General features: G+C 51.0%; 1 protein-coding gene across 3 annotated transcripts in view; it reads left to right on the top strand.

The window, feature by feature from the left end:
* Positions 1-25,501, top strand: part of XXYLT1 (xyloside xylosyltransferase 1) — a 195,708-nt gene that overhangs the window by 158,193 nt on the left and 12,014 nt on the right. Inside the window, exon 4 of one of the 3 annotated variants that reach the window (XM_054550997.2) lies at positions 4,387-5,250. The exons of the other annotated variants lie outside the window; for them this stretch is intronic. Within the exon in view, the coding sequence (XP_054406972.2) occupies positions 4,387-4,648 (262 nt within the window). The 3' untranslated portion in view covers positions 4,649-5,250. Of the gene's footprint in view, positions 1-4,386; positions 5,251-25,501 lie in introns of those variants that run through there. 3 annotated transcript variants of the gene reach the window in all.

Here is a 25,501-nt window from a genome sequence, read left to right as displayed (position 1 = left end):
CACCTCACCCACACACACGCACACATACACCACACACCACATACACACATACACCACAAACCTCACCCACACGCACGCACACATACACCACACACCACACACACACACTTATACACCACACACAACACACCACACACACTTATACACCACACACACGCACACATACACCACATACACACACTTATACACCACACACACCACACACACACCACACACACTTATACACCACACACACGCACACATACAGCACACACACCACACACAACCACACACACTTATACACCACACACGCATACACCACACACCACGCACACATACACCACACACACACCACACCACACACACACTTATACATCACACACACCACACACACCACACACAACACACCACACACACCACATACGCACACATACACCACACACGCACTTATACACCATAAACACACCACACACACTTATATACCACACACATGCACACACATACACCACACACACACACAACACACCACACACTTATACACCACACACGTGCGCACATACACCACACACCACACACACACTTATACACCACACACATACACCACATACACACGCACCTCACCCACACACGCACACACCTCACACACACACACCTATGTACCACACACGCACACATACATCACACACACACACCTATATACCACACACGCACACATACATCACACACACCACACACGCACACACGCACACATACACCACACACACGCACATACACCACACACACCACACACACACTTATATACCACACACACCACACACATCTCACCCCCACACACACGCACACATCTCACACACACCACCACACACACACTTATACACCACACACGGACACACACACACACCTCACCCATACACACACCTCACACACACACGCACACATACACCACACACACCACACCGACACATACACCACACACACCCACACATATACACCTCACCCACAGACATACATACACCACACACACACCCCCCCACACCACATACCCACACACCCACACACGCACCCCTCACCCACACACACGCACACATACACCACACACACATATACACCACACACGCACACACCACACACACATATGCCTCACCCACACATGCACACTCATACACCACACACACCACACAGACACCACACACTCATACACCACACACCTCACACACCACACACGTGCACACACCACACACACGCACACATACACCACACACACACACTCATACACCACACACACCAGACACTACACACACCATGCACACACCCCCACCCACACACATACACACAACTCACACATGCATGCACACTCATACACCACACACACATATACCCCCCCACACCACACACACCCACACACACACCTCACCCACACACACGCACACATACACCACACACGCGCACACATACACCACACACACAGGCACACTCATACACACATACACCACACACACGCACACATACACCACACACACACACACCACACACACACCCAGCCCCACACACCTCACACACATACATGCACACATACACCACGCACATGCACACTCGTACACCACACACACCTCACATACACCACACACATGCACACTCATACACCACACATACCACACAGACACCACACACACTCATACAACACACACACCACACACACGTGCACTCATATGCCACACAACCACACACACACCATGCACACACACACCCCCTACACACGTACACCACACACATGCACACTCATACACCACACACACATACACATACCTCACACACACATGCACACATATACCACATACACGCACACATATACCACACACACTCATACACCACCCACACACACACACCATACACATGCACACACACACACGCACACTCATACACTACACACACGCCACACGCAGACACACCATACACACACACACACCCCGCTGGCTTGGGAGAGCCAGGCCTGGTTATTCCGCCTTCTCGAGGGTGTGCCTCAAGGTGTTCAGCTATAGTGAAGGCGCTGCTGGGCTGTTGGCCCCTGCTGTGGAAGTACCTTGCCTGTGCCCTCCTTCTTAAAATGATGCTCCTGTTCAAGAGTGGAGATCTGCAAGCAACGAAGAGAGAGAATCTGGAGGAATGCTGAGCATGAATTTTGGGGGTAGCTGGACTGGGTGATTAACATTCCTGGCTCTGCCCCTTTTGAGTTCACTTCCTGAGAATTCACTGCTTTATCCATCTATTGGAAATAATAATGCCTTTGGGGTTTTTGTGAGAACTAAAGAAAATACAGGTAAAGCTCTGATGTAGTGCTTATCTCACAAGATGATAGCTGCCTTAATTATTATTTCTAGCCACCGCGTGGGACGTGACGTTAACAATAGGGTGTTGTAAGGACATCCTTGGATTTACTTTCTAGCTTCGTGGAAGGGGAGAGTGAAATTGAGTTACAGTCACATGCTGCATAACATTTTGGTCAATATATGATGGTGGTCCCATACAATTATAATACCATATTATTACTGTACCTTTTCTATGTTTGGATATGTTTAGATAGACAGATACCATTGTGTTACAGGCACCTACAGTATTCAGTACAGTAACATGCCGTGCAGGTTTGTAGCCTAGGAGCAGCAGACTGTACCATACAGCCCAGGTGTGTAGTAGGCGATGCCATCTAGGTTTGTGGAAGTCACTCTGTGTGTTCACACACAGACAAAATCACCTAACAATGCACTTCTCAGAGCAAACTCTGTTGTTAAGCGATGCATGACTGTATATGTGTTGTTTTTTCTTTACGATTTGTAAAGTTTTCCAGATTTTTTACTCCAAATATGTATTTTACAGACAGGAAATCAATTTTCTGAAAAACTAGGAAGATGCTACTAAGTCTCGAATAAAACAAGAGTTAGCAGTTTGATAAGAGTTGAAGGCTCTTGAGAAAGTTCCCAGTTACGCCGCTGGTTCATAGGATTTGTGCATATTTTTATCAGTATGGTGGTTTGCGTTTCTAATTAATGTTTATGCCTAGCTGGTTGTAACATGCAGTTGTGTTTAGTAAAGAAACACAAGAATGGATGCAAGAATATGTGAACATTGCAGGCCAGGCCCAGAACTGGGACTTGCAGCTCAGGTGACCCAGGGTTGCCTCTGCAGGTCACCTAGGTCTCTCTGTAAGATGAAAGGCCAGACCCCCCTATGGGCAGTGGTGGGAGAGGCATACAGCTAGAGGGAGGTTTCCAGCCACATCTCATCTGACATGGTTCAACTGCATGGGAGCCGAATGGCATCAGAGTTGTGTTGGCCAGATAAATGGGTTGTGTCGTGTGCAGGGACCCTCCTCAGCACTGGCCAGCAGCTGACTGGAAGAAGGGCCCCACTGTGCGGAAGCCTGCGCGGGTGATGCCTCCACGTGGGAGTCTCCATTTTCCTCATTTAAGAAACGAGGTGGTGTCTCTACCAAGAGGGCCTCATGAGGCCATGAGGATTCCGAACACTGGGGGGCTGGATCCCCGCTGGAAGCGCAGGGAGGACGGGGTCACAGTGGCGAGACTACTCACTGTTCTTGCTAGGTTTGCCCCCCGGCACTTGCGGCCCCCATCTCTCCTTCCCCTTCCCCTTCCCCTTCCCCTTCCTCCTTCCTCCTCCTTCCTTCCTCTTCCTCTTCCTCCTTCCTCTTCCTCCACTTCCTTCTTCTTCTTTTTTTTTTTTTTTTGAGACGGAGTTTCGCTCTTGTTCCCCTGGCTGGAGTGCAGTGGCATGATCTCGGCTCACTGCAAGCTCCACCTCCTGGGTTCAAGCGATTATCCTGCCTCAGCCTCCTGAGTAGCTGGGATTACAGGCGCCCGCCCCCATGCCCGGCTAATTTTTGTATTTTTAGTAGAGACGGGGTTTCACCATCTTGGCCAGGCTGGTCTCGAACTCCCGACCTCAGGTGATCCGCCTGCCTCGGCCTCCAAAAGTGCTGGGATTCCAGGCGTGAGCCACCGCACCCAGCCACCTCTCTTCTTTTTGAAGGGCGTCTGGACTCAGCTTTTTGTCTTGCTGAAGTGAAGCTGTAAATGTGAAGCTGTAAATGAAAGTCGTTCTGGGCAAAACAAAACGAGAGCTATCCGTTCCACCAGGCAAAGGGCAGGTGCCTCTGTGTGTTTGGGATTTATTTTTATTTTCTAATCCCGTTACCAACAGAAAAAGACTCTGTGGAGCCTCTGATTTTATTACCATCCGGGAGCCGTTTATCTGTCGTCTGTGGGATGCTTGGCCCGATGTCCAGGGCTCCAAGTGTCTACTCTCCTCCCTCGTCACTCCCACCTCTAGGGGGTGTTTTGGAGAATTTGGCCTTGGCCTAGAAGGGTGAGTGCTCAGGGTTCCATTCTGTCTCAGGGTTTTAGGATGGAAGCCAGACAGCTTGATGGTCTTGAGGCAGGCAGAGGTGGCAGCTGAAGACGGTGGTGAAAGAAGTGTGGAAGAAGACTTGGCTCCTGAGGACCTGATGGGTGGCCAGCCCCCCACCCCAGCTTCTCTGCTGGGGGCGCCCCAGGCCCCTCCCGCTCTGCGGCCCTCCCTGCCGTGGCGTGCCTGCAGTTCCGCGCCTCGCCAGCAGGGGTCTCGCCTGTGTCGCGGCCCGATCTGCACGCGGGTCTAATAACTCAGGGCCCTCCCACCGCAGCCCAGAACCACCGAGCCCTGGAAGGTTCCAGCGAGCCCGGCGTAGACACCACCTTGAGGCCCAGGAGAAGGGAAGGGGCAAGTCCTGTGAGAGAGGGTGTGTGCGGGGCCATGCTGGGGCCAGAACCTTTTAGGGGGTTGGGGGTGAGAGTTAGGTGGGAGTGCGGAGCAAGAGCATCTCTCCGTCAAAATCAACACAACCAGAGCATCTCTCCATCAGAAACGACACGACCAGAGCATCTCTCCATCAAAAACGACACAACCAGAGCATCTCTCCATCAAAAACGACACAACCAGAGCATCTCTCCATCAAAAACGACACAACCAGAGCATCTCTCCATCAAAAACGACACAACCAGAGCATCTCTCCATCAAAAACGACACAACCAGAGCATCTCTCCATCAAAAAACGACACAACCAGAGCATCTCTCCATCAAAAACGACACAACCAGAGCATCTCTCCATCAAAAACGACACAACCAGAGCATCTCTCCATCAAAAACGACACAACCAGAGCATCTCTCCATCAAAAACGACACAACCAGAGCATCTCTCCATCAAAAACGACACAACCAGAGCATCTCTCCATCAAAAACGACACAACCAGAGCATCTCTCCATCAAAAACGACACAGCACAGCAAGAGCGCCTCTCCATCGAGAACACTAGTGAATGACAGAATGACAGTGTACTGGGCTTCCACAAAGAGGTTTTATTGTTTTTTTCAGAGTGATCATATAAAGTAACTTTGTTGATTGGTAACTTTATTAATCATAACAAATTGGGCACTTTAACATAAAGAGACCCCGTTTAATTTATTCTTTTTCCATAAGAAGCAATACCTATGGTGTTCAAGTCAATAGTTGAATGCTATGCGTCGGTGAATGCTGCCGAAGTTAACCAGAAGTAAATAATACAGGGAAGGGGAAGGCTTTAGGCTTACTAAGAAGTGATGATATGAGAGTAAGGGAAGGTAGGGAATAAGAAGTATGCCATGGAATGCTGGTGACAGCTGGAAACGTCACCAGGAAAGGAGAGAGGGAAGCACAGGGAGGCCGGAAGTAATACCGTGGTTTCCTCAGAGTTTCACCGACAGCGGCAAAACGACCTGGGGGCTCTGCCACGGTGCACATCTGGCTCAGGGATCCCTTGGCCCCCGCTGATAGTTGAAACAGGTCTCCAAATCACTGCTCGGTGGCCCCGTGAGTGGACGCGGAGGCGCAGACTTGGCTGGAGCATTCAGGGATGGACTCTGTTGTTAAACGACAATTTCCTGTTATTATGTCATTTTCTCCACCATCTGACACACTTTCAACACTCATATACCTTGGAACAGAAGTTTAAATAAAAGTCTGTTGACTTTGCACTTGAGTCCTACTGTGGACTTCCCGTGGCCCTTTGCCTTTGGGCGTAAGTCAAACGAGGTGATGATACGATGTGTAGATATGTCTGTTTCTCTTAAACTTTGGTGAATATCCTGGGGACAGCTGTACTCTCCAGTCACAGGATCAAAGCTTACTGCATCTTCCTGAAGAGTCAGTTTTACTCAAAGATTTAGTAGAGGGAAAATTCGTCTGTTAAAACATATGCTTATATGTTATAGAGTTTTAATTTTTTATAAACCATTTAGATAAGACACACTTTCACACACTTGGCTGTGTCCCAGGTCCTCTTGACATTCACCTCTTTCCTATCCATGGGGTCAGCATATTTTGTGGTTTTATCATTCGATCATTCTTGTGATAGTATTTGACCATTATGAACTGGAGGTGTGAAACGCTAGTGAGCAGTTGGTTATGTGGATGAAATACAAACCAGCCAGTGGTTTCCAAATGCGGCACAGCCACACCGCTATCCCCAGCGCACTTCAAAAGACAAGCTCTCAGGCCTTGTCCCAGGCATCCCCATACTGTTGGTCTCCAAAGCTGCGTTTTGACCATGTACCCAAGGTGATTCTGGCTTGTAGCTAGACTTGCGAATCAAAGAACCAAATGGTTTATTCTAACTGTAGACGCTGGGAAAGGGACTGCAAACTGATATTCCACAGACCAGACAGAAGAGGGTTTTTGGTGTGGGGTTTTTTTTGTTTGTTTGTTTTTGGTTTTGCCTGTAGCATTTTGTTGTTGTTGTTACTTTATATTAGTTGCCAACATTTAAAATCAAGGTATTCCATAGCTTTCCTTTAAAACTCAGAAGTCAGGACGATACTAGGCCTGCCTTTTCTCCAGAACCCCTGGCCTCAGCTGAGCAGCAGCAGCTCCTCTCAGGTGGTCATGCCACGCTCTCTGGATCTCCTGGGTCCCCGCCTCGTCCCCACTGCCTTGCTCTCTGGGAGCTTGAGGTTGTGATCCCCTGCTCAGTGAACACGTGGTCGTGCAAGCAGCTGAATCTCACACACCCTTTCCCAGCAGGCAGCATGAGTCCACTGCTGCCCCACCCCCTCCCCCCAGGGGAACTGCTCACCCGGGCACTCCTGCCTGGGAAGTGAAGTATTGTAGAAAGAAGAACTTAAGCTGAGGAATGATTGGGACTCAGCACCATCTCCTCTGCTTGGTACTTCTTGTCTTTGAACCGCTTCTTTATACTTCTGTTTCTGTTCCTAGAGCCTCGTTTTCCTCTCATGGCATCTGCCCTCTCATAAAATACATGCACGCACACACACACACACACACACACACACACACACACACACACACACACACACACACACACACACACACACACACACACACACAAGCGGAGCCCTCATCACCGTCACAGTGGGTGTGTGCTCCCAAAGGGCCTCTGCTCATCAGTAGGTTTCATGGGCCCGACCTCCCATTTTCTTTTCCCCATTGCTCCCATTCTAAACTCTGGGTCCATCTGTATGTAATGTCTAAAAAGGTGCCCAAACACCAGTAGGAAATAGTTTTTATAGGAAAATGTATTCAGAATTCCAAACAACAGACTTAAAGTGATGAACTTCTAGTGCATCAAACCTTTCTCCCCTCGTTGGAGGGGCCACAGGGTCAGGCAGGGGTATAGGGACTCAGCCTGTGCTGGCCTTTCTCAGTGATCAGAAGCATATGACCCCAGCTAGTATTTTCTGAGTTATGCCAGGGACTGTCTTTTATTCCATGAGGTCAAAGGACACACTTGGAATTGGTCACCTGACAAGATTGCATTGTTTCTCTTACTTTTTTTTTTCCCCTAGTTTCTCAGGGCCTGAATTTCATTCCTTTCGCCCAGCGACTTCCCCTTGATGGATTCTAAAGCTCTCACAGAACAGCACCTCTTCTGTCATTTATCTGAGTCTAGGTAAAGGCACAGCGACAGTGAATGTAAGCGCCTTTAAAAGGCTTCAAAAGACAAAGAACATTTTCCTATTTAAAATTAATTTCTCTCTTGTTTTACCTACACTGATTCCTTCTAGGTTCTGAGTGTGTATGATTTAGGCCCATGCAGCCTCTAACAAATGCAGAAGAGATGGACGCAGGTCGCTGGTTTGGGGTGATGGACGCAGGTCACTGGTGTGGGGGTGCATTCCTGCACTCCTGTTTTTCTGTAACAGAACCACCAATGGCCAGCATTAACTAAACTAGGCTCAGCCTCATGGCCTGGAATTCCAGTCTGTTATCTGGAGCAAATCAGCATTTCCGTCCAGGGTTCCCAGGTTCCCTTTTATCTGCCCCGCCACAGCACTGACTGTTACTAGTATGAGCTGCCACTTCTCCCCATTCAGTGCAGGCTGGCAGTGCGGGGTTCATTCCTTAGACATATAAAAATCTGGCAAAATCAGAAAACAGTCATTCTCACTTCACACCTGATAGAATAGCCATTGTCAAAAATACAAGAGATAGCCACTGTTGGCGAGGGTGTGGAGAAGAGGGGACCCCAGCACGCTGCACCGTTGGTAGGAATATAGGTTGGTACAGCCATGATGGAAAACAATATGGAAATTCCTAAAGAACTAAAACTATAGGTTGGTACAGCCGTGATGGAAAACAATATGGAAATTTCTAAAGAAATAAAACTAGAACTACTGTATGACTCAGCCGTCCTTCTTCTGGGCATTGACCCAAAGGAAATGAAATCAGTACCTCGTAAAGATAACTGCCCTCCCGTGCTCACGGCAACGTTATTCACAGTAGCCAAGATATGGAAAGAACCTAAATGTCTGTTGATAGATGAATGGAGAAAGAAATTGTAACATACAACACACGCACACACACACACACACACACAACGGAATATTACTCAGCCTTTAAAAAGAAGGAGTCATACCATTTACCACAGCGTGGATGAAACTTGGAGGACATTATTGCTAAGTGAAATAAACCAGACACAGAACAAAAATATGTGGCATGATCTCACTTATATGTAGAATCTTTTTAAAAAGAGGAAAAGCTGAATACACAGCGGTAGAGAATAAAATGATGGTTACCACGGCCACGGCGAGGGTGAGGGAGGAAATGGGGAGATGTCAGTCAGAGGATACAGCGTAGCAGACATGTGGGATGAACGGGTCTAGAGGGTTCATGTGTGACATGAGGGCTATCATTCATAATATTGTATTCAGGAATTTTGTGAAAAGAGTTTGTTTTAGGTGCTCTTGCCACACACACAAAGATGAGTAACAATGTGAATTGATGGATATGTTAATTTGCTTGACTATTGTAACCATTTCACTACCTGTGTATTTCAAAATATCATGTTGTATACCTTAAACATATAGAATTCAGAAGACATTCATTCTATTCTGTTGGAAAATGTACACTCAGATATACTAGACAATTTTCTTTTTCTCCCTCCCCTCCCCTCCCTTTCCCTTCCCTTCCCTTCCCCCTTCCATTCCTCCTTTCCTCCCTTCCTCTTTCTTCCTTTTTTTCTGTTTCTTTACTTTCTTTCTGTCTTCCCTCCCTGCTCCCTCCCCTCTCCCCTCCTGTTCACCTTCCCTCCCCTCCCCTCCCCTCCCCTTCCCTTCCTCCTTCCCTTTCTCCTTTCCTCCTTTCCTCCCTTCCTTTCTTTCTTCCTGTTTCTTTACTTTCTTTTTCTTTCTTCCCTCCCTTCCCTCCCCTCCCTCCCCTCCCTTCCCCCCCTTCCCCTCTCCCCATTTTTTTTTCAATAGAGATAGGGTCTCACTACGTTTCCCAGGTTGGACATAAAGCCCTGGGCTCCAGCAGTCCTTTTGCCTCAGCCTCCCAGGTAGCTAGGATAACAGGCACACATCACAGCGCCCGGCTCAGATACATTTTTTGCTATATCCCAATTTCATATATTTCATCTTTAAAAGGGGCCAGATGTTATCATTTTCATTCAGGAAATATGTTCATTAGAGCTACATGTATAACTACCATATTTTATCCAAATCTCACTGAAATATGTAGTATACAAAAGGAATGTCCCTGGGACTTACTAATGTTTTAAAATATTTATCAGAGTGATAGCAGTTGTGTGCATTTCTAGAAAAAGTAATAAATGGAAAGGAAATGGTTTTGCAAAAGAGGATGTGTTTACCCATTTCATCATCATGATGCCCTGAGAGTAAAGATACTAACCAGCCAGAGATTCTGTGTTTTCCTAATGTGATTTAAGAGATTTTGATGAAGGTGGCAGTGGGGGTACAATGTTGAATTAAGTAGTACATGTTCTACTTAATTGCTCCCAATCACTTAAGTAGAACATTCAAGCTGGGGGTACCTGCCCAAGCTCCGTAAGGACGGCACAGCACTGGCAAGAGGCCTGGCAGCTCTGAAGGTGACATATTATGTAGTTGTCATAGCCTCACTGTCACGTGCTGGGAGGTGCTTTGTGGATTACAGCACCGAGGCTGGGGAGCTGCTGGGATTGCGCCAGAAGCCCTTCACAGAGACTGGCAGAGGCCTTGGCTGTGGGCCGCTCTGTGGAACCTATAGCTGTCTTGGAAAAGGCCGGTTATATCCTTGCAGTTGGACAGTGAAAGTATACCTGTCTAGACTAGTTCGCTTCAGTAAATTCGGACTGAGTCCCTGCTTTGTGCCAGGCACAGGGTTAGGCAGCAGGGATATCCGATATAAAAAGACACAGTCTCTGTCCCCAAAGAACTCACAGTTTAATAGGACAGAAAGGGATGTAGGATCAGTATAAACACCACAACCATAGACATAGTCCAAGGCCTGGGGGGCGAGGAGGGAGCTGAACAAAGGACATGGCCTGCGAGCTGGGTTTTCGTGACAAGAAGTTTTCTGGTGGACGAGGAGGGAGAAGGGCACCACAGCGTGAGGGTAGCGTGTGCAGACCCAGGAACTTGGGTCTGGGTGGAGTACAGGGGAGAGTGCCAGGGAAAGAGGAGGAGGAGGCTGGCAGGGGCAGAGGCCACATCACCGGGAGCCTTATGTGTTGGGCTAAGGTGACGTTAATTCTGTAGGCGCTGAGGAGCATGACATCAGCCTGACGCCAGGGCAGAGGACTCTGCAGACGCCTGCCTTCTGGGGGAGGCGCTGTGATGTGTGTGCTAAATGTGTCCCTCCTTGTCCTGGCTAAAGCACAGTGTCTGGTGCTCTGGTGGGTAAAACTGCATGCTGTACCTGGCTCCCATAACATATAGGACACACTTTCCCAGATAGGACCCCGTGCTAGGTGTGGAGGCAGGAGATTCAGAGACCATTAGAAAACCAGCCCTGTCCATCTGGCTGTCAGACATCCACAGAGGATGAGTAAAGGAGGGACAGACATAGCTGGACCACTCCTTGCCTGTCGCGTGAAGCAGGGGGAACAGTGGTGGCAGGGAGATTGGTTTCAGGTGCAGGATCTCAGACAGCTTTATGCAGGGACTGGAAGTTCCAGATTTGCAAATTTGGAAGTTCCAAATTTCCACTACTTTATTCTATAGATATTTATTGTAGTTTATTTAGTTTGTCTTCTTTTTTAAGTAGGACAGGGAGAATTTTTCTCTTCTCCCTCCATTTTGTGCCCAGTGAGAAACAGATCCCAATTATTGACTAAATCTATACTTTAAAAACAACTTTTTCTTTAGAACTTTTACACTGAACAAGATTCAAATATAGTTACTGCATTTTTTTTTTTTTTTTTTTTTGAGACGGAGTCTTGCTCTGTCACCCAGGCTGGAGTGCAGTGGTGCAATCTCGGCTCACTGCAAGCTCTGCCTCCCAGGTTCACGCCATTCTCCTGCCTCAGCCTCCCGAGTAGCTGGGACTACAGGCACCCGCCACCACACCCGGCTAATTTTTTTGTATTTTTAGTAGAGACGGCGTTTCAACGTGTTAACCAGGATGGTCTCCATCTTCTGACCTCGTGATCCACCCGCCTCGGCCTCCCAAAGTGCTGGAATTATAGGTGTGAGCCACTGCGCCCGGCCCAGTTACTGCATTTAATTCTTCGTCAGATGGTTCCGTCTTTGCTAACTTGCACAGGGAAAGGGGCTTGTGAACACCTTTATTATGGAGAATGGATTTTACTTTCAGCTGACTTGACTGCGTCCAGGCTGACAGCACAGGCCCCAGATGGTGGTGCTGGTTTGGGTGGCGCTGTAATGTATGTGCTAAATGTGTCTCTCTGTGGTCATGATGTGTCTCTCTGTGGTGGTGATGGACACAGATCATGGCTGTCCAGCTGCTACTCCACACATGAGTCCATGCACCTGCACCAGGGTCGACCTCATACGTGTGAAGCTGAGCACGTTTATTTATTTCTCAGGATTTATTATTTTAATCTCTTGGGAAGGGAGAGGGAGAGGAGAAAATAGACCCTCTTCAACAGCAAGCATTTGTTTGAGAACCCGATGTCTGTCTGTCATGTCCTCGGTTCCCCTGGTACATTTCACGTTAATTACACCGTACTCTGCTACCACAGTTTTTCCTTTGGTATCCACAGCTTTGGAAAGTAAATACATTGTGATTGTGGAATGGTCTGTGCTTGAAGCAATGAGATGGAAAGGGAGAAGCAGCAGCCCTGCCAAGCCAAGGGGCACATGTCCCAACTCAACAGGGCCGCTCAGGGCTCGGGTGGAACATGGGACAGAAGGCCCCGAGGCGGCTTGGAGACCCCAGGCTGCAGGCCAGGAGGCCCAGGGAGGGTCCCACATGTAGGTAGTGTTGGAATGAGGCAGAGAGTGAGTTTTCCAGTCCCTCTGATTGCCATCAAGAGGCACCAGGGCCTTAACTGTCAGAACCCAAAGGAAAAAAATCACTTTCTTCTGATGACGGGCTCTGCAGCAGGGGCCAGCGCAGCGAGGAGGGCTCCCAAGACCTTGACAGCGTCAAGGCCTGTGGCTTCACCTCCTCTGCCACTGCTAAAAGAAAGTATGGTCAAATATATATAAAACACAAAATTTGCCATTTTAATCTTTTGTTGTTTTTGTTGAGACAGAATCTCTCTCTGTCGCCCAGGCTGGAGTGCAGTGGCATGATCTCGGCTCACTGCAAGCTCTGCCTCCCGGGTTCACACCATTCTCCTGTCTCAGCCTCCGGAGTAGCTGGGACTACAGGCGCCACCACCACACCCAGCTAATTTTTTGTATTTTTAGTAGAGACAGGGTTTCAACATGTTAACCAGGATGGTCTCGATCTTCTGACCTCGTGATCCACCCGCCTCAGCCTCCCAAAGTGCTGGGATTACAGGCGTGAGCCACCGTGCCTGGCTCCATTTTAATCATTTTGAAGTGTACAGTCACTGGCATTAATTCTATTCACAATGCTGTACAACCATCTCCACCATTTCTCATATATGTGCATCACCCCAGAAACTCTGTACCCATTAAATAATAACTTCCCATTCCCTGCCTCTCCCCAGCTCTAACCTTCTGCCTGTGAGTGTGCCTATTCTTGGTATTTCCTATGCGTGGAATCATGCACGTTTGTCTCTCTGCTGTCCCTAGGCCCAGAAGCACACTGTTCCCCTCCCCACCAGCCCCACTGCTGGGCCTGTGGGACTCTGGGTCCTTCCTCATTCACCACCACAGTACCCTCCATGAGCCTTTCTCGGTTCCCCTCCACCAGCCTAGTCTTTTCTTTGTGCAGACATTTGGTTTGAAGCATCTTTCCTGCCCAGCCTGACTTCTTTGTGTGTGTGTGTGGTGGGGGGTGGGGGCATTTGTGTGAGGGTCTTTTCTCCACTCACCCTCCCCCGGTGAATCAGAAGCAGTTGTGTGGTCCCGGTGGAGGTGCTCAGGGCTGGGTTTTATCTCAGCGACTGTTCACAGGGCGCTCGCCATGCACTGAGAGGCAGCCGAGGACAGTCTCATCAGTGGGGGCTCCAGGCCAGGCTGCCTGGGTTTAAATCCAGACCTCACCACTTACTAGCTGGGGGGCTTTGACTCAATTCCTTAACCCTTGTAAGCCTCAGTTTCCTTGTCTATAAAGTGAGGATCATGATAATAACAACCTCAGAAGTTCATGAAAGGTGAATGAGGTCACAGATACAAACACTTAACAACAGTGCTTGCATGTGGTGGCACGTGGTGCCAGATACGTGTTGATACGCATTTGCTGCTGTTGTAACCCACACGTGGTGCTAGATACGTGTTGATACGCATTTGCCATTGCTGTAACCCACGTCACAAAGTTTTAGTGAGGATGAAATCATTGATATAAATTGTTTAAAAAGTGACTGGCATTTACTAAATATCAGCTACAGTACATCTCTCTGTCTGTCTGTCTGTGTATGTATTCTTATGTCAAAACCAACTCAGCACTGAGCCTGCTTCCAAGAACTGTCTCCAACTTAAAGTTGCCAGCAGTCTGGTTGAGGGGACTGGGCCACACCAGCAGCAGATTAAAAATGAACTGGCCTATATGTCTTGTTCCTTTCTTCAAGACAACAGGGACATGGGAAGTCCCAGCAGAGGGACACCAGGGGAGCCCGTCTGAGGGGTCTGCTGGGTGAGAATCAGAACAGCCTGCCTTTGCCCAGTGCTCAGCGCAGCCTGAGCATTTTCACCCCTGTTGTTTTTCTTATTAAATTTGGAAACAAATTATACAAATTTGAACTATTTCTAACCTCCAGCAAAAGATAGTCACATTCTATCTCAATTTGGAAGACTGAGTGGGCGTTACTGTTTAAGTGAGTACCTACAGTTTCAATCAAGATTCTCATTTTTTTAAACCCATGGAAGAAAATTATCCTCTATGGAAACCAAGCTTTACAAAGCTTGTCTCTGTGTTCTGATTTTAATTGCCAGTTGAAAGGAAAGTTCAGCCTTGCTTGTTAAATAACTATAAATATTACCAGGGCACGGAGAAGGCCTGGGGAGGAGAAGGAGTGGTTTCCTTGCACATCTGTGGGTCTTTCTGAAGAAATGAAGACTCAGGCTCATTTCCGAAGAAACAAGTTCAACTTCAGATGGGAGGTTGAACTCCATTTTCCTGAAGGCCGAGGAAATGTATGCGTGTGTGTGTGTGTATGATGTGTGTTTGTCAGCATGTGCTTCTGTTATGTACACGTGTGCGTATGTGCGTGTGTATTATGTAAGCGCACATGGGCATGGTCGTGTATATGTGCGTGCGTGTGTGTGTTGGGGACGCACTGGGAACAGAGCATGGTGTCTGGGTCACATGTTGTTTCTTCGCACCTGGAGGCCTCTGAGTGCTGTGTCTGCGCCACTGTCACCGGCCTCCCCGTCTGGCCACATAGATCTCCTGCTGTGCATGGACTGCCACCATGCTAGAGGGACCCTCCAATCTCCCCTAGGTGGTCCCAGGCTTAGCAGGTACCCTATAAAAGTATGTTGAAACAATGTACTTTTCTGCTTAAGGTCAAAGGGCTTAGCTTTTGTCTGTGTGTGGAGAGCCGTGGCGGCTGGGAGAAGGCTGGGTGTCCATAAACACATACTAAGGATGGAGCCATCCATCAGCCTTATTTCTCCTCTTGCCTTTGCTTTAGACCCTAGAGTGGACACCGCTGTATATTACATATTGAATTGGGTTCCCAGAGCCTCTGGCCTCTCCCTGGAAACAAGTAAGACCTTCTCTGAAGCTGCTTGAGTTCCTGTGTGCTGGGAACAGGGCAGGGAAAGAGGGGTTTGCTAACTGGTTCCTTCCCAGCCAGATGTGGTTAACGTGGCCTCTGAAAGCACCTTACTCATCCCTGTTGAGCTGCTGACCTGCAGCTCCACATGTACCCACTCTGATTCACTGAGACTCACTCCCCCCTCCAGTGAAGGCTGCCCCACCCGCAGATCAGGAGGCCGCACGTGTTAGGGCCTTACCTAGGGTTCCCTCGCCACTGCCGCCTGCAGGCCCTCGCTCTTCCCAAGAGTCATCAGGCGCTGTTGCTCACGCATGAGCACACAGGTGACAAAGTCCTGTGAAGAACTGCCCACCAGTGTGACCTGAACGACCCCTTTCCCCAACACTACACATGAGCACTCAAACTGGATGTGGAGGCCCAGCTCTAAAAGTGCCCATCTGCAAGGCTCACTCTAGGAGCGGGGCCCTCAGGCCTCCCGCTCTCCCCCTGCCTTCCCTGACCATATGGGGCACAGGTTCTGCGCTGGCCCCAGTGCTAGATGGTGGAAGGCAAGGAAGGAGAACCCACATCACCCACCTGCCGTGCACCGGGGGGTTCGCGTATGACTTTGTTTAATGCCCTGGCAGAGTCTTCTGAGGCATTACACTCACCACTGCCACAGGGAGAAGACTGGAGCAAGAGGAAGAGAATTTGCATTTGCGAGTGCACACTGCGTTCCAGCAACAGCCAGACACTGCATTACCTCATGCAGCTCTCACGGAAGTCTCATGAGATGTAATGCTTAGTTCCCGTGGAGCTGGGGCCAGAACACACTTCCCCTGACTCAGAGTCCTCACTCTTACCTCCACCTTCTCACTACTCAAAAGTGTGGCCTGCAGACCAGTAGCGTTGGTATCACCTGGGGGCTTGTCAGTGATGCGGAATCCCAGTCTGCATTTTAACCAGATCCCGGACACACATTTCCCCTGCACAGTAAGGTCTGGAAAGCACTGCCCTGCACCTGGTAACTCTTCTGTGAGAGAACCCTGGGAGGGGAGGTGGAGGCCAGTGGGGTTAGCTGAGAAAACCTTCGGGAGGGCCGGTGGCAGAGCTGAGCTACAGAACGGGCGCGTGGTGGAGCAGAGGCAGCATTTGCTAATCAGAATGGTATCTGCGTTGCCTTCGCGGGCTGTGTGGAGAGGGGAAGGTGCAGCCTTGTGGCCCTTTGTATGTGTGGAAGGGCAGGCGACTCTGCGGGGGAAGGGCGGCGTGGAGACGGGAAGCATGATTACCCACACAGGCCTCGAGCACCCGCATCCAGGGACCACAGCCGCCAGGAGGGGCTGGACTCTCTCAGGAGATGTGTGCACCTGGGAATCCCCACTGAGGGGGCTTGCGAATGTGGGATCGAAGCGCTTAGATCTTGGCTTCCGGAGGTCTCCCTGGGTGTCCAGCTTTGTACAGGGTGTGGGGATGAGTCTGCCAACCGGACTCCCATGTCATCTTTGTGTCTGGACAGAACAAGGGGCGAGGAAGCCTGGTCGGGCCACTTTGGGCCTGCATGCGTGTGGGCAGGTGTCTGTTGGTCTTGGGCAAAGGGCGAGGTGACACTGAGGGCGTGAGGGAGGAGGCCCCAAGAGAGCAGGGAAGCGTGGAAGATGCCAGCTGGCCTGGGGACATGGATGTGGGTTTCAGCAGAGTGCAGACAGGCAGTGGGGCGTGGGGCCTCTGTGGGGCCTCGCTGGGCTGTGTCGGGTGCTTGCTTTCTTTTCTCCTTTGCCCCCTTCCAAGGTGTGTCCACAGCCAGCGTTTCTTTATGCTTTTCCCTCAGTCTGAGACCTAAGAACACGAGAGGCCAGTGCTGTAAATTTCATGTTTCGTGGCCTCCCCAGCAAGTCAGCCCACCAGATTCCAGAGGAGGGGGAGGGGGAGGGGGGGAGGGGGAGAGGGAGGGGGAGGGGGAGGGGGAGGAGAGGGAGGAGGAGGGGGAGGAGGAGGAGGAGAGGGAGGAGGAGGAGGAGAGGGAGGAGGAGAGGGAGGAGGAGGAGGAGGAGGAGAGGAAGGAGGAGGAGAGGGCGGGGGAGGGGGAGGGGGAGGGGGGAGGGGGAGAGGGAGGGGGAGGGGGAGGAGGAGGAGGAGGAGGAGAGGGAGGAGGAGGAGGAGAGGGAGGAGGAGGAGGAGAGGGAGGAGGAGGAGAGGGAGGAGGAGGAGGAGAGGGAGGAGGAGGAGGAGGAGGAGAGGAAGGAGGAGGAGAGGGAGAGGGAGGGGGAGGGGGGAGGGGGAGGAGGAGGAGGAGGAGGAGCCGCCACTGTCCCCGAGGGGAGCAGCTCACACTCTCCCCTTGACTGCACCAGGCCTTGGGGGTATGGGGCCTCCACAGGCGTGGGCTGGGGGAAGATATAGGCTCCTAATTAGTTTGGATGTGCTTGAAGTCAGGGTACTTTTTCCCCAGTGGGCAGTTCTGCAGCCTGGACAGCTGTGGGGAGAAGGGCAGGGGGAGGATGGCCAGATAATTCCAGAAGAAAGGCTCCAGGAGTGGCAGCAGAACTGCTGTTATTTTCGGAGGAGTCTAATTACTTTCTCCAGGTAGTGGCTTGAAGTAGCATCTCATTTTAATGCCTACTTTGATCTGGTTGTTAAAAATTCCACTCTTTATGTTCATTCAAATCCCAGTTGGCTGTTCTGGGTAAGCCCAGGCCCCAGTGCCCTATCCGGAGAGAGCTGAGAAGTTGCAGGCCCTGCATGCAGGGAGCCTTGACTGCCTTGTCCCCGTGCTCTACCAGCTCCAGGCAGCCCCAGGCATACCTGTGTTGATACCTGAATAGAGTGCGCAGTGGGGAGAGACCGGGAGGGTAGCTCAGATGCTTTTCTGCTTTCACAGGGAGCACCCCAGGCACAGCAGAGATTCAGGAGAATTATCTGGAAGGCCTGGAGAAGCAACTCAAGCACAAGGGATCTCAGGAGGAGCCAGGGAGCACATTTCCAGTTTAAAGGGGAAAAAAGTCTGCCTGGAGAGTGGGCACAAATGGGAAGAGGGCGGAAGAGGAGCTCCAGGGCCACACGCAGCCTGGAAGGGCGAGGCTGGCTGTGTCCAGACGAGTGGGAAAGGCGGGTTTGCTGCAGGCCTCCTGGAGAGACGGTGGTGTGTCAACGGGCCACACGGGCCGTGCCTCCCGGCCCCCCTACTGCTCCCTGCAGCCTGCCCTGAGTTTGGAGAAGGTGCACCGAGGCAGGAGGAGGTGACCACAGTGCTGCCACCAAGGCGGCCTGGAGCCGGGAAGGTCTAGGAGGCCACACTCTCTCCTTGTGGTACAGGTGGGAGGTATCGGGGAGGGGCCTGGCCAGTGTCATCATGCAAGTCAGTGATCATGATTAGAACAGCCACTGCCACTGACCCCATAGCCAGAATGATCAAGACAGAAGCCAGGACCCCTTCATCACTTGCATGTATCCGTTCTCAGAGCTAGTCATGCACCTGCTAAGTATCTCCTAACCCTTCGCTTGTCTCCATCCTTGGCACTACCACCCTCCCCCCCATCACCAAAGCATCCTCCTGCCTGGTCTTGCTGCTTCCAGCCCTTCCTCCTCCGTGCCAGCGCCCACCCAGCCAGAGAGACCTTCCTCATACCTTGCTTCAAACCTTTTGTTCCCTTCAGCAGCAAGGTCAGCTTCCCTGACCTTCCTCACAGGGCCCATCCTAAACTGGCCCTGGCTCGTAGTCAGGCCTCTGACCCCACAGCCCCTGCCCCTAACCACTGTGCTTGTTGAATACAGCTGGATAGACTCCTCCCCTACAGTTCTGTGGTCTCTGCTGAAATACATTCACATGCATGGAGACAGGGAAACAGCCTCTGTTCCAGGAAAGCAGGGGTCGGGGAGCGGCCGAGATGCCAGACCTGGCCACCTTTGATAAGTTGTTTATTTTCTGAAGCAGACAGTTCCGATAAAGCCGTCGTAATGATGCTCCTTGATCCAACCTAGCACGATAGGAATCTGAGCTGGTCTGTCAGAAGGACAGATTGTTTTGTGGATTTTCTTCTCTTAAAAAAAAAAGAAAAAAAAATTTAAAAGCAAAGACAGTGCTGTAGAGTGCCGAGCTGTAAGGCTTTGAGGCACACAGTGCGGCCAGCTGTGTGGCAGGCTGGGGGCAAGCTGGATGTTTGGCAGTGCTGGAAACCAGGTCTGTTTTTGCCCAGGTGTGCTCTGTCTGTACAAATGGCCTTTAATGCAGCTGCCCCTGTGCACAGGCCCCAGGCAGTCCTTGAAAGAGGAGAGGCTTGAAAAGTCAAGTTTGGGTCTTCTGCAGCTCAGGCACCACCAAGTCATAGTGAGTGTTGGCCTCCGTAAGGCCTGACAGCACAGAGGACAGAGGTGAGTGGGGGCAGCTGCCTCAGGGGCTAGCCTTGGGGTGGGGGAGGAGGCTAGCCCAGCAAGCTTTTGAGGTACCTCTTTCCTGTGTTGGGCATGAGATGAGTGCTCAGAGCAGTGGTGCTATCACCACAGTCGAAGGACAGTGAGGCTAGTAGCGACCTGACAGTTTTGAACCAAACTCTGGGCCAGCCCCTGGTGGAATGGAGTGGTCTCGCCGCATCAGTCCTGAACTCTACTAGGATTGTCACCAGACACGGTTGTGGCTCACGGCTGCCCACCGTGTCCCGCAGGATGACTGGGCTCTTGGAGCTGTGAGGGAGCACAGGAGCTAAGCTCCTGCTCCTATCTCTCTGACTGCACCACTGTGCTTCTTGAATAGAACTGGGTGGACTCCCCCCTCCCACTGCCGTCTCTGGTGAAATGCGCTGGCATGCTTAGACATGGGGATGGAGGCTACATTCTAGGGAACCAGGGATGGGAGAGTGGCAGAGATGCCAGACCTGGATGCCTTGGGTGAGTTGTATATTTTCGGAAGCAGCTTGGAGCCAGAGCAGCAGGGCCAGGGGTGGGGACCAGGACTGTGACACTGGTACCAAGTCACCATTCCCAAGACGTGTGGAGAGGTCAGAAGGGGCATTGAGCCAAAGGGCAAATCCAGATAATCTCTCTCCAAAGCCCATGCTCCTCTGAACTGTTCTCCAGGGACCTCACTCAGCCCCTTTTGTCCCCAACTTGAGCTTTCATATGGCAATCCTTTCTTTTCTTACTTGGCCTCGTGCAAGGAGAGGATTTAGGGTGCTGTAACTCCCATGGGGGCGCTGTAACTAACTCCCATGGGGGCGCTGTAACTCCCATGGGGGTCGTTCTTTGCTTGGGAGAAGGTTACGTCCGTGTGAAGACTCTGCGGCCTCTCAGATGAACCACACACTCTGGAGGTTTTTGGCGTTTCGAGGGTCTGGGAGTGGCTGCCTTGCTGGCCTCCCTTTCCTACCCTCAGCTTCTGCAACTGGCAGGAGCTGCTGTCTTGGGCACCATTAGAGAAGCTCCCCCGCCACGAGCCAAGGTGTACTGTCCCCAGCACGGAGAATGGTCCTACCGTCAGAGTGGGCTCTCCAGGATGAGGGTGTCTGTGTGATTCACTGTGCTCTTCACATCCTGGACCCTGAAGCCTAACTGAATGAATGAATCCCTGGAGCTGGGTTTCTGGGGCCGATGGAGTCCTGTGATCGTGTAGCGGTGGGAGTTTTGCCGAGAACATCCTCGGGTGGTTAAACTCACTAAAATACAGCAAGTGAAGAACAGCAGGCTGCAAGGACTGACCTAAGTATTTTAGGGAAAGAATTGGACCTCTGAAAAGAGTACAGTTTACTTTGCTCAAAATCTGGGATGCATGAAATAAATTACCCTGAGGCTGCCATCTCGCTGGCGGGAAAGGCTGCAGGCGGTCTTGTGGTGCCCTAGCGCTGGGTGGACTTTTTGTCCTAGCTGGGCGGCCTTGCCCAGGTGGCTTCCATGCTCCATTTTCCTGGGTGATCTCTATAGGTTTTTTTCAGCGATAAGATTTTGGGTCTAGGGCCAGGGCCCTGACTCGAATCGGGCTTCGCCTCTAAGTACCCCTGGGGCAGGGAGCACGCTAGCTGATCCCTGCCATCTTCCCATCCTCACCCACAGCCTGCTCTGTGGTTGGAACTGGCCTGATGCAATTCAGACCTCATAGCCTGTTTTCTGCTTTTCTGCCTTACCAGCCGGACCTTCCCAGAGAACCAAAGCCCTCTAGGAATCCTTTCTCTGATGTTATTTCTCACTCCAGCTCTGAACTTGGTGAGAGCACAGGAGATGAGCTCCTTCTCCCCATAGGCTCTGAGTTAATGGAGCAAAAGGCAGAATGTATGACCGTGAGCACCTCACTTTTTTTTTGTTTGAGACCGATTTTCACTCACCGTCACCCAGGCTGGAGTGCCGTGGTGCAATCTCGGCTTGCTGCAACCTCTGCCTCCTGGGTTCAAACCATTCTCCTGCCTCAGCACCTTGAGGAGCTGGGACTACAGGTGCGTGCCACCACGCTGGGATTATTTTTGTATTTATAGTAGAGATGGAGTTTTGCCATGTTGGCTGGGCTGGTCTCAAACTCCTGACTGCAGGTGATCCGCTCTCCTCAGCCTCCAAAGTGCTGGGATTAACAGTGTGAGCCACTGTGCCCGGCCAGGCGCAGAAACTCTTGGGCCTCCATTTCCTCGTCTGTAAAATGGAAATAATACTGACCGTAGGTAGTTGGTGTGAGGAATTGAGATAATGTACATATAGCTGGGTAATGATTCCTGTGAATGGGGAAAGGTGTTCTCCTCCTCCTCCTCCTCATTTTTCTGGGCATGGTGCTTGTCTAATAGGCTTGAACAAATATTTATTGCCAGCCTGGGTGTAGGGATGATCCTGACTTCTGAGGAGGAGGAGATGAGGAGAAGGACCTCTGGTGTCAGGAAAGCCTGAGGAGAGGCCCCAGGGATCATCTCAGCAGGGAGAGTGTTGACTAGAAGAAAAAATCAAGCTTTTAAAGAATTAAAGTTCGTTTTATTCAGAAGTTTCCTGAGGACTCCAGCCTGGGAGAATTCTTTCGAGAGGTTCTGTCAGGCTGCCCCGAGACTGTTTCAGCTCACAGTTTACACACAGGTAGACAAGCTCGGTACACGCAGGGGGCTATCAAGGCTTATGTGCAAGGGTACATCTGGTTGGAGACTCCAGAAGTGACATCACTAACCCCTTCAGACGGGATCTTATGCATAGGAAAAGGCAAGGACTAGGGTCACGAATCTTTTAAGGAATATAGTGACTCAGGAAGAGATGCTGGGGGCCGGGCGCTCTATCCTGTTTTGTCTTCACTTCATCCTCCAGAGGGCTGAACATTGTCACAGAGTCAGGGGCTTTGTGGAATTCGGCTGGCAAGCAGAAACGTGCAGACATGGCTTCTTAAGTTTGCAACTTTATCTCACGGGGTGAGCAGGGCTTCCTGGCTGGGGCCATGTCTGTGCCACATGTGACCTGGTACCTCACTGTTGCTCTTGGCAGGGGGGGTGCCCTGTGGCTGAGGGCAGGTTTGGGAGAGGTCCTTCTTTTTTTTTTGAGATGGAGTTTCACTCTGTTACCCAGTGATCTCGGCTCACTGCAACCTCCGCTCTCCGGGGTTCAAGCGATTGTCATGCCTCAGCCTCCCGAGTAGCTGGGATTACAGGCACGCACCACCACACCCGGCTAATTTTTGTGGAGTTGAGATGGAGTTTCGCCATGCTGGCCAGGATGGCTTCAAACTTCTGACCTCAAGTGATCCACCCGCCTCAGCCTCCCAAAGTGCTGGGATTACAGGTGTGAGCCACCGCGCCCAGCCGAGATCCTTCTTCAGGGTTCCTCACTTTTTCTTCCTGCTGGACTCCCACGAGGTTCCGTGTGTTTATGCCGAAATGCCTGAGGGAAGGAAGTCCCAGGGACACAGGGAACTTTTCTGGCCCTGCCTATTTCTCCTTCCTGCTCCTGCGCAGCTGCTCAGACAGTAGCACCAGAGGGAGAGAGAAGATGGGCAGGTGTCAGCAGCCCTCCAGGAAGACCACCAGGGAGGGGGGCCGACGGGGGGGCAAACGCCGGAGACTCATCACCCCTATTTCCTGAAAACTGAATCTGCAGACACCCAAATAGAACAAACGTAAGGACTCTGCAAAAACAAATAAGTATAGTGGTTGCCTTATGCGCCTACCACCCTTGACACACACAGCACACTGCTGAGGTCCCATAATTGGAAACCACCCAGATGCCCCACACTGGATCCATCGTGAGGCTTTGTCAATACATAGAAGTGAGTTTTTGAAACAAAAGCAAGTAACAACAACAGCAAATCCATGTTGTATTCACGCACTTGGGACGCAGTTAAAGAGAGATCAGTCGTTGGAGTTCAGTGATCGCCCCCCGGAAGCTTCTAGTCCTGGCCTAGAACTGTAGGCTTTCAGGACTGACAAGAATCCTCTGGCTGATTCATCCATTTAATAGGTTTAGGAAGCGAGCGCCCAGGAAGGGAAGTGATTTGCCCAGGCCCACCCTGCTGGTGGGTGCAGAGTCAGGTAGACCAGGTGCAGGGCCCACTGGCTGCTGTAGACGACGGGAAGCTGGTGTGTTTGGCATTGAGAATCTGCACTGCTGCTCGCTGAACTTGACATTGTGGCTTTCCTTATCTCATCTGAATGTATTGAGCATTTTACTTGCATTATCTCGTAACATTTTCTCGGCAGCCCTATTTATATTTGGAAGCCTGCAGCACAGAGAGTTTGAGTGCCTTCTCCAGGGTAGATGCAAAGAAGCAGGGTTTAAGCCCCGGACTGGGACTGTCTGCCCCCAGAACCTATATTCTTAACCCGTATGTGCACTGGCACATTTTTTTTCAAGGCAGTGGAAATCTGATATATTGCTGCCTCCCGGCCTTCCCTCCACCCCAGACCGATGGAAGGTGGCAGAGCTGGGCCTCCCTCCTGGCACCTGTAAGCATTATTGTGCTGCTTCCAGGAAGCCTGTCCCCGGGCCCTGCTCAGCGCTGTGACAGAGGGAGAAGACGGGACAAGTATTAGCATAGAACCTGTGTATACTTTGCAAATTGCTATGCCACATGTTGTATGCCCATTTTCAGGATAAAATAACTCAGTGGCTTTCATCTCTTTATAAAAATCATAAAAACGCTTTTTTTTTTTAGTGTGATTCTTGGACCAGCAGCGTTAGTGATCCCTGGGAGCTTGTCAGAAATGCAGTGGCTGACAAGCTCCCAGGTGAGCCCAGGCACAGTGACATCTGAGAAGGGCTGCCCACCCCACCATGACAGGCTCTTGCAGGCGGGGCCTGGGCCTGGCCCATCACACTGTCGCTGTGCCAATTACTATTTTTGCTTTGGCCAAGATCCATGCCACAGATGTGTAGGACAGCGATCAGGGACAGCCAAAGGTGGGGGTCCCCTTAGATGGAATGGGAGGGCGCTCCACTTTTTCTGATCTTGAGAAGTAACACAGTTTGCAGCCGGGGCTTATACTGCCCAGCTCCTTCATGCCTGGGTGAGCCACGTCCACGGAGTCTCCGCCACCTCTGGCTCCTGGATTGGAACACCCCCTCCCATGAGGGTGAAGGGCGCTGGTGCGGGTTGATGGAGTCTAACTGGGAACACAAGGTTAAATTCCACACATACCCTCCCTACCGCCTTTCCCACACATGCCTGCACTCTGCTCGCTGTCCCGGAAAACACCCCACCATGTGTCCTGGCACTCTGTCCTGTGACCTCCAGCGCCATGAGGCTGTCGGGGACAGTGAGCCGATTCTGAAGGTGACCCTCTGTGGTTTTGTCTTCACTCTGACAAACCCTCCCCCATATCCCCCACCCCCACTCCCTTAAATTCAGGGAAAGAGGAGGGTTGTGGAGCTGAGCTGGGGCCTGGCTGCCCAGCTGGGCCAGGTGCATGTGGGTCCTCACCAGCTTTGGCTGCCGGCTCTGTGGTTTCCTGGTTGGGTCCTGGGG

The sequence above is a fragment of the Pongo abelii genome, chromosome 2 (genome assembly GCF_028885655.2).
Source record: "Pongo abelii isolate AG06213 chromosome 2, NHGRI_mPonAbe1-v2.0_pri, whole genome shotgun sequence".
NCBI classification, from domain to species: domain Eukaryota; kingdom Metazoa; phylum Chordata; class Mammalia; order Primates; family Hominidae; genus Pongo; species Pongo abelii.
This window is presented reverse-complemented; position numbering and strand designations above follow the sequence as displayed.